Source organism: Arvicola amphibius, chromosome 12 (genome assembly GCF_903992535.2).
Source record: "Arvicola amphibius chromosome 12, mArvAmp1.2, whole genome shotgun sequence".
Taxonomy (NCBI): domain Eukaryota; kingdom Metazoa; phylum Chordata; class Mammalia; order Rodentia; family Cricetidae; genus Arvicola; species Arvicola amphibius.
In genome coordinates this window covers 39,891,300-39,905,919 of record NC_052058.2, presented here as the reverse complement: position 1 = coordinate 39,905,919, position 14,620 = coordinate 39,891,300, and the positions used below count along the sequence as shown (strand labels likewise).

The 14,620-nt window shown below is 44.5% G+C and overlaps 1 protein-coding gene across 4 annotated transcripts in view; it reads right to left on the bottom strand.

Moving 5' to 3' along the window:
- The window catches only part of Mat1a (methionine adenosyltransferase 1A), a 32,330-nt gene that overhangs the window by 5,855 nt on the left and 11,855 nt on the right, over nucleotides 1–14,620 (bottom strand). The window contains exons 1-6 of one of the 4 annotated variants that reach the window (XM_038349941.1): nucleotides 12,833–13,101; nucleotides 12,401–12,586; nucleotides 7,980–8,057; nucleotides 6,422–6,544; nucleotides 3,278–3,390; nucleotides 2,768–2,911 (exon numbers count right to left, since the gene is read on the bottom strand). In XM_038349941.1, the coding sequence (XP_038205869.1) occupies nucleotides 2,768–2,911; nucleotides 3,278–3,390; nucleotides 6,422–6,544; nucleotides 7,980–8,057; nucleotides 12,401–12,494 (552 nt within the window). In that variant the 5' untranslated portion in view covers nucleotides 12,495–12,586; nucleotides 12,833–13,101. Of the gene's footprint in view, nucleotides 1–2,767; nucleotides 2,912–3,277; nucleotides 3,391–6,421; nucleotides 6,545–7,979; nucleotides 8,058–12,400; nucleotides 12,750–12,832; nucleotides 13,102–14,620 lie in introns of those variants that run through there. The other 3 variants (XM_038349939.1, XM_038349940.1, XM_038349938.1) reach the window with 3 other exon arrangements.

Below are 14,620 nucleotides of genomic sequence, written 5' to 3'. Positions count from 1 at the left end.
CAAGTATAGCCAATGAGGTACATATTATACTTCTGCTCTGTGTCATGCTGGTCCAAAAAGCAAGAGAGTGGGATCCAGAAGAAGGGAGAGAAAGAGCCCTGGCCACTTGCCATCTGACCTTGGTAAGATGGGCAAGTACACAATCATTGGTGACTAATGCTTAAATCCTGCACTGTCCACCTATGGGAATTACCCAGGCATAGGGCTAGAGGGAGCTAGAGTATGGGGTGCAGATTCCTAAGGAGACCCATGGCAAGCTCTAGGACCAGAGTTATCTCCTGTAGCCTTGGAGGAGGCTGTCTCAAGGCAGTGCTCCAACCTGGCAGTTTCCAACTGAGCGCTAATGTCTCCATCCCTCCTAGGCAAATATCATGCTGCATCCTTGCAGAACTCCTGGAACGAGGTGGCAGAGCGAAAGGCCTGAGCTCTGCTCTTATCTTGCCATGTCAGCAGATACGGGGAAAAATACACTATGAAAACCAGAGCTCTGACCTGGTACAAAAATAGCCTCTGGATTGCCAACCCTGGTTATCAATATCAGCAGCAGCAGTTTGTTCAGGTGGAAAGACTCATCCAGGCCACAGTCAACACGGGTGACAGTGGAAATCCTTTGCAAAGGGACTGTAGAGGAGGAGGCTGGCTACTCTCCTGACACAGCGTGGAGGCAGACCAAGGAGGCCGTGGAGCTAACAAGTGACCAGCTGGCAAGCCCCACATAGGACCACCACCAGCAGGTATATATCCCCATTGACTAGAGTAGGCTCATGGTCCCCCATGATAGGCATCAAATACTAGCATCTTATGAGAACTTAGTGCATCCTCTCATGAAGGGGATCCATTCCCTCTTTTCCTTGGTGCTCCTGAGTCAGTTAAGTGGAAGTGCCAAGAAGGGGACAGGCAGAGGAAAGTTAGAATGGAAATATCATTAAAAGTCTGAATGCAGAATGACACGTAGATTCTGCCCCCTCTCACAGGAAGTATGAACGCATGAGGATTCTGAAGGGATGGTTAAGAGGAAAACTTAACTGCAGTCCTCAAACAGGGAGGACCTTTCGGGGGCAGAGAGTACTATTTCTGACTTGGGTGGTGTGGAAACCACTCCAGGAGAGGCTGGCTGGCAGGGAGAGGGATGCTCATCTGAGAAAATGTGAGATAACAATACCATGGAGATAGAAGACACCAAGCCAGACTGAAGAACGTACTGGGCAGGTGTCAGCTGAGTCAAAGGTGATGGTGAGAAGCATGTAATGGGCTCTCAGTACATGAGTCTGCCGAGTGAGTAAGAAAGGGGGCCACTGACTCGGAGGGACCGTGGCAGAAGATGTATGAGCCGAGGGTGTGAAGAGACGGAGAAAACATGAGTGAAGACATGCCAAGACCTTGGGGCGTCACACTTTGGAACACAGGAAAGGAGCCAGGGCAGGCAGCCACTGGCCAAAGGCCATCGGGAGACTGTAGAGTGATACGGGAGCTCCACGTGGGTCTTGTTTGCATCACATCGTCCTTGAAACAGAAACGGATTTCAACATGACGGGGAGGTGGGAGGCCAGAGCCAACGGGGCGGGAACTGGACACATCAAGGGTAAATGAGAAATAAAGACGAGGAAGGGGACCCCAGGGAGACAATCTGCTCACGGTCAGGAGACCAGACCTGTGTGCACACAAAGGCAGGAACCACCATGTCTGAAGCTGGTGAAGAATAAGCCTGCGGCAAGAACTGAAGAATCATTAGAGTCTACACATGCTAACAAAAGAAAACAAAAAAAAAAATAGAATTATATTTCAAGCCTGCCTGATTTTTTGTTTAGCCTGAAAGCTTTCAAATGATGATTCATTTCAAAATGGAGTGCTAGAATCAAATATTTCCATCTTAAAAACAGGACCGAGGTGTAATCAATCGCTTTCTAATTAGATTTGAGGCTCCCTCATGGGAGGAAATTCATACCTGGTGCTGTAAACCTGGTCAAATTCTGGGGAGAGCACAGGCCCTACTGAGGAACCTACTACCATTGCTTTACTAAATACACATGATGTCAAGTTGCCTTCTAAATATTTGATTTATATTCTTAAACTGCTGATGTATTAGCCTTGGTGGGGAAAGATGCTGTCTACTATGGATGACAGCAATGAGAAGATTCATAACTGGTCAGAGCGCTAAGAATAAGTGATGGTTAAATACCTATCCCTAAAAGGAATGTCTCTATCGCACCCTTGGAAATGCAGGGAACAGGGCAGTGGAAAGAATGCAAGAAGAGCCAGAAGGTGGGAAGGAATGTGGTGAAATGCTGATTTCTGGATCAGACATGGCATTGTACCCATGAATCCACAGCAGCTTTGGCTAGCTACATGATATCAGCATAAGGCTGGGCCTACGAACATTTCATTATGGAAAGGAGACAGACTCATAACATCCCACTCTCCCGAAGAATTATAGGCAATAAACGGTAAGTTACCTTTCTTCAAGTAAGTAACCCCCTACTCGAATTCACGTAATTAAAAACAGTCAGTTATACACATCAATAAAGACATAACAGTGGGAGGGAGAACTTGTTAGAAAAAAGAAGAGGCTTAATGGAAGTGGGAGAGAGAAGGGAGGATAACAGGGCATAAAGCCAAGCACAAAGAATGTGTATGTGTGTGTTTGTGTGTGTGTGTGTGTGTGTGTGCGTGTGTTGTAAAATCAATCAATTTAAAAATAAAATAAATATGGCCAGAACCAAAATGATTTGTTGAACATTAAGCTTCTGTAGGGAGGCCTGCAGCTCACCTGAGTTTTAGAATCAGGTCTCAGCCAAGGAAGGACACCAGAGCGCCTTAGATCTGACATCCGGGTGTTGAGTTTGTGGGCAAGAACAATGGTGAGGGGCATGCATTCTTCTGTCTCATCTGTGGCATAGCCGAACATCAGGCCCTGGAGTAAGACACCTACCTTAGAGCTCAGAGCAGTAACATTTTCCAAATCTCACATTTTGTTTGGTGTTTCAACAGTTATGGGAATACCCCCATACAGAACACTTTGCACTGGGCATTTTAGAAGGGGAAGGCATTGCCTGTGACCCCCTACACTCTGGAAGGAAGAGGCTAGCCTACATCTGTTATTAACAAGCAGAGCCTTCTATCACACAGCCTGCCAGGTTGCAAGCAGTGCTTAGGTTACTGCAGGATCTCTAGAGTGATGAGACCACCCACAGTGTAATTAACCCAACCAGCTTCACGTCATGGATCATAGCTCAGTCCAAACAAACCACAGAGTTCACCCCTCATACAGTCGACATACCTGATCTCCTGCACCAACATCCTCTTCATTTCTATCCAGATGGACACACTGGGCAATATCTGGGGACTGTTGCTCCAGGGCCACTAGCACATTGCAGGTCTTGAAGTCAAAGCCTGGGCAGAAGCAAGCCAAGTGGGGACATGTGTCAAGACAGGACTGTAAGTTTCTTGGTGGGCTTCGAAATCACTGAAGTGGCATTTGGTGTTAGGGGAGGGAGCCTCTTGTTCCCAGCTGAGACCCAGGGTTCCCATGGCCTTCACCTGGCATTGGATGGAGAAAATGACAGAGCCCCACAAAGAAGCACCGGATTGAGCTCCCAAGGTCCTGATGAGGAGCTAAAGGAGGGAGATCATGAGCAAGGACGTCAGGACCGTGAGGAGTGCGTTTACCCATTGAGATGGTGGGACAGATCTAACGGGAGACCACCAAGTCCAGTTGGAATGGGACTTATGGAACAGGGGACCAAACCGGACTCTCTGAATGTGGCTGACAGTGGAGGAGGACTGAGAAACCAAGGACAACGGCGATGAGCATGAACTCTACAACATGGATGGGCTCACTGTGAGCCTTGTCAGTTTGGTTGCTCACCTTCCTGGACTTAGGGGGAGCTGGGAGGACCTTGGACTTAACATAGTGAAGGGAACCCTGATGCCTCTTTGGCTTGGAGAGGGGTGGAGTGGGGGTATGGGTGGAAGGGAGGGGAGGGAAGGGGGAGGAGGAGGGGAGGAGTTGGAAATTTTTAATAAAAAAAAAAGATTCCCCGTGACATATTCTACTGTATTCAATTATATCTTGGCTTTTAAAAAGTATACCCTACACAGAAATGTGACAACCCACAACGACCCAAACCAGACAGCACAAAGGACACTCAGACAAGCAGGTGAGCAACTTGCTTCCCTGGGTGTCACAGAGGAACCCTCCATCCAGAATCCCATCTGAAAATCACAGCACCAGCAGGACATGGCTGTGCCTGCTTGTAATCCCCAACTCTTTTAAAGTGAAGGCAGGAGGCTGTCCTTGAGTTTTAGGCTAGCCTGGGCTACGTTAAGCCCTGTCTGATAAAAAGGAAAGGAGAGGAAGAAAGAGAGAGAGGGAGGGAGGGAGGGAGGGAGGGAGGGAGGGAGGGAGGGAGGGAGGGAGGGAGGAAGGGAGGGAAGGAGGGAGGGAGGGAAAGAGAAATTATCCCTATACTTATTGAACAGCAAGGCTCTTTCCAATGTTGTCATTTAGAAGTCAAACAATATGCCTTACCCATACATGTGTGTATATTTATTATATACACACATCCTGAATAATAAGCACCATGTATGTGAACCATCTAGAGGGTCTTCTAGATCTGGGATTCTATGAAAAATAAAAGAGTTAAACATCTGGGGCCCAGGCCACCTCTTCAAAGCTGCAGCACAAAGTTGGGGGTCCCTCTCTAGCATTCTGAGTGCTAACTCAAGGAAGCCTCACTAACAGTAACCCCTGTCATGGAGCCAGAACTTCTTTAGACAACAAACTTAGAGCTAGCCTTAAGCATTATGTATTTTTCCACCTCCTCTGGGTATCTCTGGACAGAATGTTCCTCCTCTGGCTCCTCCCCACACACCCAAACTTGACTAGCCTCTAGTTAGTGTCCCTGGACATTTTACGCATGCAATTCTACTCCTTTATTGCATAAGATGAAAACAGATTCACGTAGAATACCTCACAGTGGGTCATCTGAGGACAAGTAGTCCCCCTACCCCAAGCATGTGCTCATCTTTGCTCTTTGCCTACCCTCCCCACTCCCTCCCAGTGGATATTTTTGGTGTAGAAATCAGTGGTAGTCTTTAGAGGTGACAAAGGTCTCTGATCTGTTTATTAAGACTTTTTCCATTTTGCCTAATCATTGAGTCTAAATAATATATTGTCCTAGTGTTAACCAAGTACAGTTCAGCCAGAGTTGGGCTGTTTCAGTAAGCCCTTTCTAAAGGACATGGAAATTTTCTTTGTTATCTAATGCAAGGTTTGGTCTTGAATAAATAAACTGTTTCTTAGGGTATAATGGGAAAAGGCTATACATGGTAACACCTCAAGATGCTGTTCTCCAGGAGGATGTTTCTTCTATAAAGCCCTCACATCTTAAGTGAAAAAATTAACTTGCATGCACTCTTTCTCTTCCTGGCCATTCTAAAACATCCCAAACCCCCAAGAAGTAGGCTTTTTGTGATTGTTCAAGGTCAACACATCTCTCACGGTGACCTCTGGGAATTGAGAGAGGACGAACAGAGACGCAAAGGGAGTTTTTCTTTAAATAAATAAATCTGGAAAAAAAAAGTTAAGACTGGAATTACCTGAGTATCTACTGCTAGAGACTAGAGTGGAACCTTTAAGAAATCAGGTCAGAACCCTATGCAGGAAGTCCGTGTGGATAAAGGGCACTAAGAGTTCTAGCAAAACATGTTTGCAAAGAGGGGGCTCATGCCCTGAGTCTCCTCGTGCACTCCCAGGCTTAGTGGTTTCCTGACCTGTGAGGGCATTGAGCAGTGGCATCTCCCAAGAAGCCCTCAGCTCTGCTTGCATTACCTGGTGCTTCCCGGTCCCCTCCCTTCCCCACCTCGTCTGTACTTCTCCCTTGGGTGTCAGCTTCTACACCACCTGGAATGGGTGCTAACCAGAGCTGCCCCTGTCCCCTTTACCTGTGATCAGGCTCTGGTGCTTGAAAATGAGGTCCCATTCCCTGCATCTACAGTGAGATGCAGTGTAGCTCAGTAGAAAGTATAGGAGCACTGACCTGGTGGCATCTCACTGTATTTATGTTCTAAGCCAGGATACCCTCATGTCCAAAAGAAACACACAGGGGTTCTGGAATGTTGAAGTCAGAGGACATGTGTAGACACTAGTACCTGTGCTTGGCACAGAGCATGCTGTCACTAGAGGGCATCTGTCTTCATTAAGAGCTCCGTTCCAAGCTGCCAGCACCGGGAAGGCTGGACATTAAATGAGACCTGTCAGTAGTGGAAGGGTACATGTTGGCCCTACCAGCTACAGTCACGGCTGTTGGCCCTCCTAACAGAATGTATATTTCTATAAAACTGAAGCAGCAGATTTGACTCCCTATGGGAGACGGACGCACCCAGAGATTTGCACACAGAGAAGCAGCAAGCCCATCCTCACCCTTGGCAGAGTCGTCATAACCGATGTACTTAATGGTGTCTCTCACCACCCGCTGGTAGTCAACCATGGCCATTGAGGTGATCTCCCCACACAGCAACACCATACCTGTCTTGCACACTGTCTCTGGAAGGGAAGGAAGGCAGCAAAGAGTCATGGGACAGCAGACAGAAGCTCAAGGGTCTAGACTTCTCAAGATGGAGATGAAAAGACTCACAAGGAGTACTTTCTAAGAAAACATAATTGTGCCAACAAAAAAGAGCAACGTCAGCACTAAACACTGAGTATCTTCAAGTGCTGCCAGAGAATAAAGCTTTGGGAAGATTTGTGCAAAGTATTTACTGCTTCTGTTATCTTGGACAACCTACTTTCTCAAATAATGTAGCTTTCATAATGAGCATGATGAATGCATCTCTCTCTCTCTTTCTCTCTCTCTCTCTCTCTCTCTCTCTCTCTCTCTCTCTCTCTCTCTCACACACACACACACACACACACACACACATACACACATACATACATACACGATGCCAGAACTCTGTTATAATGAGTGGGATCCTCATCCAAGGATCAAGACAAACCAACTTTCTCAAAGGAAATTTTTCTTTTAAAACTGGAATTGCATGAATACATGATGCTAGAGACTCTCGTGAAATCTTTCAGAACAGGAGCAAGAGCCCTAGCTAAGAAGCTAGTGTGGATGGACACTTCTACCATTTGTTTCAAAGCTATCAGTGTGGGATCTCCCCTCAGAGTAGCATGAGATCTGATGTACATGGCATGGGCTGAGATGCCTCTAGAGGAGAGGATACAGAACAGACACTGACAGCCCTGTGAACCCCTTAGTAAGGTCAGAAGTCAGACCTGGGTCCTCAGGCTCTGGAGTCAAGGGCTATCTTGTGTGACAAGGCCTTCTATCAGGCAAAGATTTGACGTTGGAGGACTTATCCCACAAGCAACAGTAAAGGTATTTTGCCTACATGGAGTTCCAAGAAACATTGTCGGGTATGGGAGTAGACAAGGGTCTCAGTAATTTATTCAGCAATAATAACCCTCTGGAAAGCTGTTGGTTTGATTTTGGAAAGCAGTTGATGGAACTGCTGTTCCTAGACACTGGTAAATAAGATGCATAAATTATTTTAACATGTGAGGTATACCACAAGCTAGGGAAGAAAACCAGAGGAGGTTCCAGACATGCAGAGCCATCAAAAATGAGTTTCTAGACAACCTCAGACATTTTGGGCTGTTTACTTCTGGAAGACAAATCCAAGAACTTTTAGAGGTTCCCTTACTCCTAACGAAACCTGTGTTGGGAGGGTCATGTTCCTGCCCAGCCCTCTGGTAGTTATGGTAGTGATGGAACCTAATGTCAAATCCTAGTTGAATCTATCTCATAGGTAGAAATGCTTTTCCTCCCTGATACAACATAGGAAGGTCACTTGAAGAAGAAATCTGCAGACAAGAGGACATTGATTTTGGACCTGATGATATGGTCTTATGTCCACCATGAACTTCTCTGTCCAACACACTCAGGTCTCCAGCAAAAAGGGTACTTGTCTCTTACCACAGGCCACCTTGGCATTGGGGTCTTGCTTGAGATGGGCATCCAGCACTGCATCACTAATCTGGTCACAGATCTTATCTAAAAAGGAACAAATACTAAGTGTAATCGACTACATCATTGTTTAGCATGGCAAAATTAAATGCTAAAAATAATTTGACATTTTTATCAGTCTGCCTATCAAGTCTACCTATCAAAGATAAAAAAGATATTTTCTTAAATACAAGAAATATTTCATCAGATGGTTCCTTGCAGATTTTGAATTTTTTACTTATTTTCTGCCACTTTCATGAGTGTATAGAACACGTTTTGATCACACTCAATTCCAACTGCCCTCTCTTATGCCCCTCAAGTCCTTCTGAACCTTTTCTAAGGTTCTGCCACTACTTCGGTGTTTTGCTTTGGTGACCCACTGAGTTTGGCTGTGGGTGTGGTGCTATTTACTGAAGCACGACAGACTTGCCAATGGCTATAGCACAGGAGGAAAATGACCTTCCCTCCCTTAGCTGCCAGTAACTGCCAACACAACAGCTCCTTAGCTAGGTGTGAGACCTCATGAGGTCCCAGAAATAAAAAATATTTTGAACTCTTAATTTCTTCTAATTCCCACCTCATATTGGATGATATACATTAGAAAAAAATTATAGAATTCCTTAAAAGGAAAATACATTTCAAAGCCAGCTTATCTAAGAGTCTAAGCAATTCACAATCACATTATAATAAAAAGTCTTTCATTCCCCAAACCTATTCCTTATTTCTAACATCTGGAAAATTATGGATGCAGTCTAAAATCCTTCATAACATCGGTAAGATTGGGTACTAAGTGATAAGGCCAGATAAATGCCATACTGAAGGCTCCATAGATACAATCAATCAGATGCAAAACACAAAGCCAGGCAGATGGTGCCACCTTAGAGAACATCACAGGGGAGCCCACCCGCACCATTGCTGTTCAGCAGAACATAACATTCCTATAAGCCCTCAGACCCTCCCTCTGGTCACTCAGCCTCCTCAAGTCAGATGTTCTGATAGTGGAGCTAAGACAGGACTGATAAATAACTCAGCAGGCGCTGGGAACTGACGTTGTTCTGATGTTTGCCTGATGTTTGCCTCAAAGGACTCACATGGTCTAACATGGAGATCACCAAGTGACACTGTGCACAAATTTGCTCCTGCTTTCTAGTTAGAGTGGGTCTGCTAACAAATTAAGACATAAAAGAGACTTTTATTTAATGAATACTGTCTTTCACTTAATGTTCAAAATGCCCAGAGAGTCTGCTCTTGACGAGTGTTTTCGTAAAGATTTATTTTTAATTGTGTCTATACATGTATGTAATCTGTGTGGGAAAATGTGCGTGTGCAAGCACAGATGCTAGTGGAGTTGAGAAGAGGATGCTGGGTCCCCTGAAGCTGGATTGGATGCTGGGAACCACACCCTAGTCTTCTGCAAAAGCAGGAAGTGCTCTTACCACTGTGCATCTCTCCTGGCCCAACAGATTGGTTTTGAGAATTCAGATCCTTAGTCAAGAAATTTAGCTCTCAAAAGTAGATACTAAGATATTGATTAACTTGCCATTAAAGGTAAACTTTCTGATTTTTCCTTCAGAAACAACGAGGAAACATATGGTGGATTGTTCTAGCCATCCTCCTGGCAGTGGCAAATGCTGGTTTTAAATCCAGGCACATGTGAGTCCATAGCTCCTGCCACTCCTACCAGGAAAGGCCTCCTGACATTCTAAAAATAAATTACAGGTGGCCAGTGTTGACACGTTTGGATGCCTAGAAGCAATTTATAGGTTAACTACAGACAGACTTCTGACATCCCATTTATTTAAAGGACCCAACTCATGCAGGTACCACTATGTAAGGAATTATACCTCTAGGGACAAGTTAGAATTCAACAAGTTCAGTTAGATAGCTGATTGATAATTCCTAAATTCCTGAGGGACCTAACTCTCTCTCTCTTCCCTCATCCTTCTATCTAGGAATTTTGAGACACGGTCACACATGAAGTTTGCCTTGAACTTGCTATCTAGCCAAGGATAATCTTCATATCTTAACCCCCCTTTCTCCAGCTTCCAAGTGTTGGGATTACAGATCAAATCTTCTTTCTCTTGCTGGGGGCAAATCCACTAAATCTAGGGCTTTTCACATGCCAGGCAAGCTCTATACCACTGAATCACATCCATTCCTGGAAGATTCTTTCTGAGAAGTCTGCTCAGGCTTTCAAAGTCTCTATCATCAGTAGGGTTAAGACAGTCATTGGTAGCTCTCTTGGAAGATTAAGAAGAAACATGAATTTTATCTTTCTGATCAGGGAGAATTCAACCATGGAACAGTAAACAGCATTAGAGAAAACCAATTTACTTGGACATTATATGTATAGTGGAAAGTAAATGGCAGATGAAATAAATTGATAGTGAGACCACTAAGAAGGGAAACTGTCAGTAAAATGGCACAAGATTTCATGCTCTGTCCACTAAGCGCATTGCTGCTATGTACAATGGGCCACACTTGAGGCAAGTAGCCACTGGAAGCCAAAGAACTCACTTCCTCCGGACACAGGAAGTTCTTCTAACATAGAGATGACTTTCAGGAACTATAGAGATGCCCAATATAGGTCAGGTACTAGGGATGTATCTAAAATCATACATAGATCTGGAAATTGATCTATAAAGAAATATGATGAGAACAGTTATTTATAGCAAATTAAACCTCATACTAAATAATCTATCCCACGTTTTTTAAATCAATTTTATACTTATTTTATGTGCATTGGTGTTTTGCCTACATGTATGTATGGCTGTGTGAGGGTGCCAGATCCCCTGGAATTAGAGTTATAAACAGTTGTGAGCTGTCAAGTGGGTGCTGGGAACTGAACCCAGGTCCTCTGGAAGAGCAGCCAGTGCTCTTAACCTCTGAGCTATCTCTCCAGCTCCAACCCAAGATTTTTCAACAGCCACACTGTTGACATTTTGCATCAAATAATTCTTGGTGTGGGAGCTCTCAAATGGATTGTGCAATGTTTAGTTGCATGTCTGGCCTCTACCCAACAGACTCCAAGAGCATCTTGCCTCCAAGCCCTAGGATGTAACAATCAAAAATGTTCCTAGACATAACCAAATGTTTCCAGAAGAAGGCAGCCAGGATTGCCTTCAGTTGAGGGCCAGGGGATGAGGCACACAGGTTAGTGTACTGAAAAGTCCAAAGCCAAGTTTCAAGTTAAATCTTTTGGAGAAAGAAGGAAGGTGGGAACGTTAGACTCGGTGGCAAGTCAACACACACCATAAGCACTCAAAATAAAGGTGAAGAAGTCCTTAAGTCTTCAAATCAGTGTGCCTGTCCCCAAAGTTCTCCCAGAACACTGGTTCTCAATGTGGTGTTCCCATACCAGCAGAAGCAGCCCCGTCTAGAGCTGTTACAAATTAGAATTCTTAAGGTTCTACCAAGACGTAGCAAACTAGACACTGTGGGAGTCAGTCCCAGCCCTTGCCTTCATCAAGCCTTGCCGGGTGATACATCTGCTTCTGGCTCATGGTCCTGCCACTGAGAATTCTCTTTAGCCTCCCTACCTCACAATCAACAAACAATGCTTGAATATTCCTCTGTAGCAGTCGTTCTCAATCTTTCTAGTGTTACAACCCTTAATACATTTTTCCAGGTTGTGGCAACTCCCCCTGCCACAAACATAAAATTATTTTCTTAGCCAGGTATGGTGGTGCATGCCTGTAATCCCAACATTCAGGAGGTCAAGGCAAGTGTATCTCTGTGAGTTTGAAGCCAGCCTGGTCAACAGAGCAAGTTCTGTTACAGAGAAAAACCAAGTCTTGAAAGTCCAAAAGAAAAAAATTCTTTGCTACTTCTTAACTGTAATTTTGCTACTTTTGTGTTTTGCAATATAAGTATCTATGTTTTCCCATGGTCTTAGGCAGCCCCTGTGAAAGAGTTGTTAGACATGACCCACAGGTTGAGAATCACTGATCTTTAGGAAGTTTATACTTGTATCAGAAAGCATCTCTGAGAACCTTGTCATCTGGAGCTCTGGCTCAACCCTCATTAGAATTGAGAGCTGTTCCTTTCTAATCTGTGCACAATTTATGTGCAAAACTTCTTCCTGCTTGAGGACCATTTTTCATTGACTTTAATAGGTCACTGGCAATAGATGAAAGCCCTACTCAAAAAAAATATTATTTAATTCAGTTCCATTAATACACATAGCATATAGCAGCTAGTCTTTGTGGCTGAGATACTGGGTGGCAGCATCCTCTACCTAGGCATCAAGATGAGTGACAGCTTCAGAAGTAGCTCACACTCTGGAGACAGAAACTGATAAACCTTGTTTTTAAGGTATCTAGTAAAAGTGACTCCCTGGGCACAGGCTAGAGATGGCAGGCTCGCCTATGAGCTCAGGACAACCCACTTACCTGGATGCCCCTCTCCTACAGATTCTGATGTAAACATGAAGCCTCCTTCTTCATTTAGAGAATGGTCACACATGCCATCCACAGGTCCATTCATTGTGTCACACTTTTTGAGTTCACTTTTCCAAGGCGACAACTTCAAACTGCTGTAACTTTGCCTGCAGTCTCTTCTCTTCTTTTTTCCTCCCCCTGCAAAACCAACAGGCTGGTCTTTGGCGGAGGCGCGGCGATGACTTCTGCCTAAGTACCTATGAGCAGGTGAGAACAGGGTAAGGATGGGCAGAGGGAGAGAATGGATGAAATACAGATGTGTCGCTCCCTTCGGCCGGCACAGTATGCTCCTGGGTGACTCCTATATATGGAAAAGTGAAAGTTCCTGAATAATCATAAAAGGACATTGGAGGAGTCCATTTCCTGGGAGGGGAGACTTCTTACCTTGAGGAATTTCAGCCTTCAGTTCTGATGTCTCAAATGTGAAGCCTATGGTTCATGAGAGGTGAAGAAAACTGTGTAGGTTCTCAGACCGGAAGTGTTTCTCAGACTTGCTTCGATTCCCTACTTGATCTCTGAATGGTTCCAGGGTTAACCTTCCACTCTGGAGAGTTAGGGGTCTTGAGTAACTCACAGAGATTTACAGGCTGTCAGAAAATCTCCCAGAGATTTGGTATGGGCTAGGGTTGCAACACTGTGCGTCCCTGCTGAGCGCGCCTCTCCTCCCCCGCACCTGATCTGATTGGGCTCACCCCCTCTACCTCCTCAGGGCAGAACGGGAGCCAAGAGCATGCACCTGTACTCTGAACCAGCTGTAGCGTTACACAACAGATTCATTTCAGTTAGAGGAAAAGCTTTGGAGTCCGCGTTTTTCTGCCACCAGAAATCACCTAAACTGTCAATGTCTTTAAGAGGCCTGCAAACAAATTAGCTAGTAAGGCGTTTGGGGGGCGGGAGGGGGGGTGGCGGCGGGTGATCCGGGTAACAAAGATCTTTACTTATTAATAACGTAATTTTGAGAAATAGATCCATTATGTGGAAATTGGTAGTCAAGTTAGTATCCCCCAACGTGATAAACTTCCATGTATTTAGTTCTGTTCCTCTCCTAAACATCCTGTTCCTATAACTTAACTTCTCATAGTTTTTGATTTGCCCAAAAAAGAGAGTAAGCAGGATTGAGGATACCATTAATTAGCTATGTCATAAACAATAGCGTCTGTCCCCAGCTTTTCTCCCACATCTCAGACTTATAACCTTTGAAAAACAGGTAATGGAAATCACAGAGAATGGTGAGAAACCGGTTCCTTCTAGAATGTACTAAAAAGTAACCAACCAAAACTTTGTGTGTACAAGTTGGACCGTGGGAAGCACAAGGTAGGGGAAATTGATTACCCCCAAAAAATAATCTTAGTGACTAAAACCTTCTCCTCTGCACTTATACAGGTACTTAAAACTTTTTCCCCTTGCCCTCAGGCACAAATTTTAGTATTCCAAACCTTGAGGTTAGTTAGTGAACACAGTTGCTCTATGGAATTCAAACTATATTAAATCAATATGGAAGGCTAGGAGGCAACTTGTGTATACACAGCTGTCAAAAACTCTTAACAAAGAGTGAGCTAAGTTGACTGTTAAAAGTTGGGAGGGGAAAGGGTCACTGGGAAAGGACAGACAAATGAAGAATCAGATTGGGAAATTAGATCAAATGGCCATCTCATTGCCTGCGCAGAACTTTCCTGTTTGTACTTAAAATATTTCAACATCATTGTCTCTGTAAATTTCTTTTGGGGACATCAGCTTCAAGCCTAGACTCAGTACAAGCTAATGTTTAATTTGGACTGTAGACCTGGGTTACCCTAACAGCTAGAACTGTAACAATTACGTTACAATGTTACAAATTTGTCTCAAGAGGGACTTGAAGTCTAAATCGAGAATTTATCAAAGTTCCTAAATCCAGCAAGAAGCCAACTTTTTTTTTGAATTCCAAAATGAGTAGTAACATCAAGGGGCAGAGGGTGCCATTTGAAGGTGTCCTTTAGAGAGAAGTAGAGCCTTCAGAAGTGTGTGCAGGAGGATTCTGAAGCCGGAGCAGCAATTCAGAAGGAGGGAAGATCTTGAAAGCAACTTATTCAGATGAGCTCATGTGTGAGCTGCGTACAACATGGCCCCTAAATACAAGGATGCCTTGTGTTCTTTCACAGAATAAATGATAAGAAATCACATCACAGATTATGG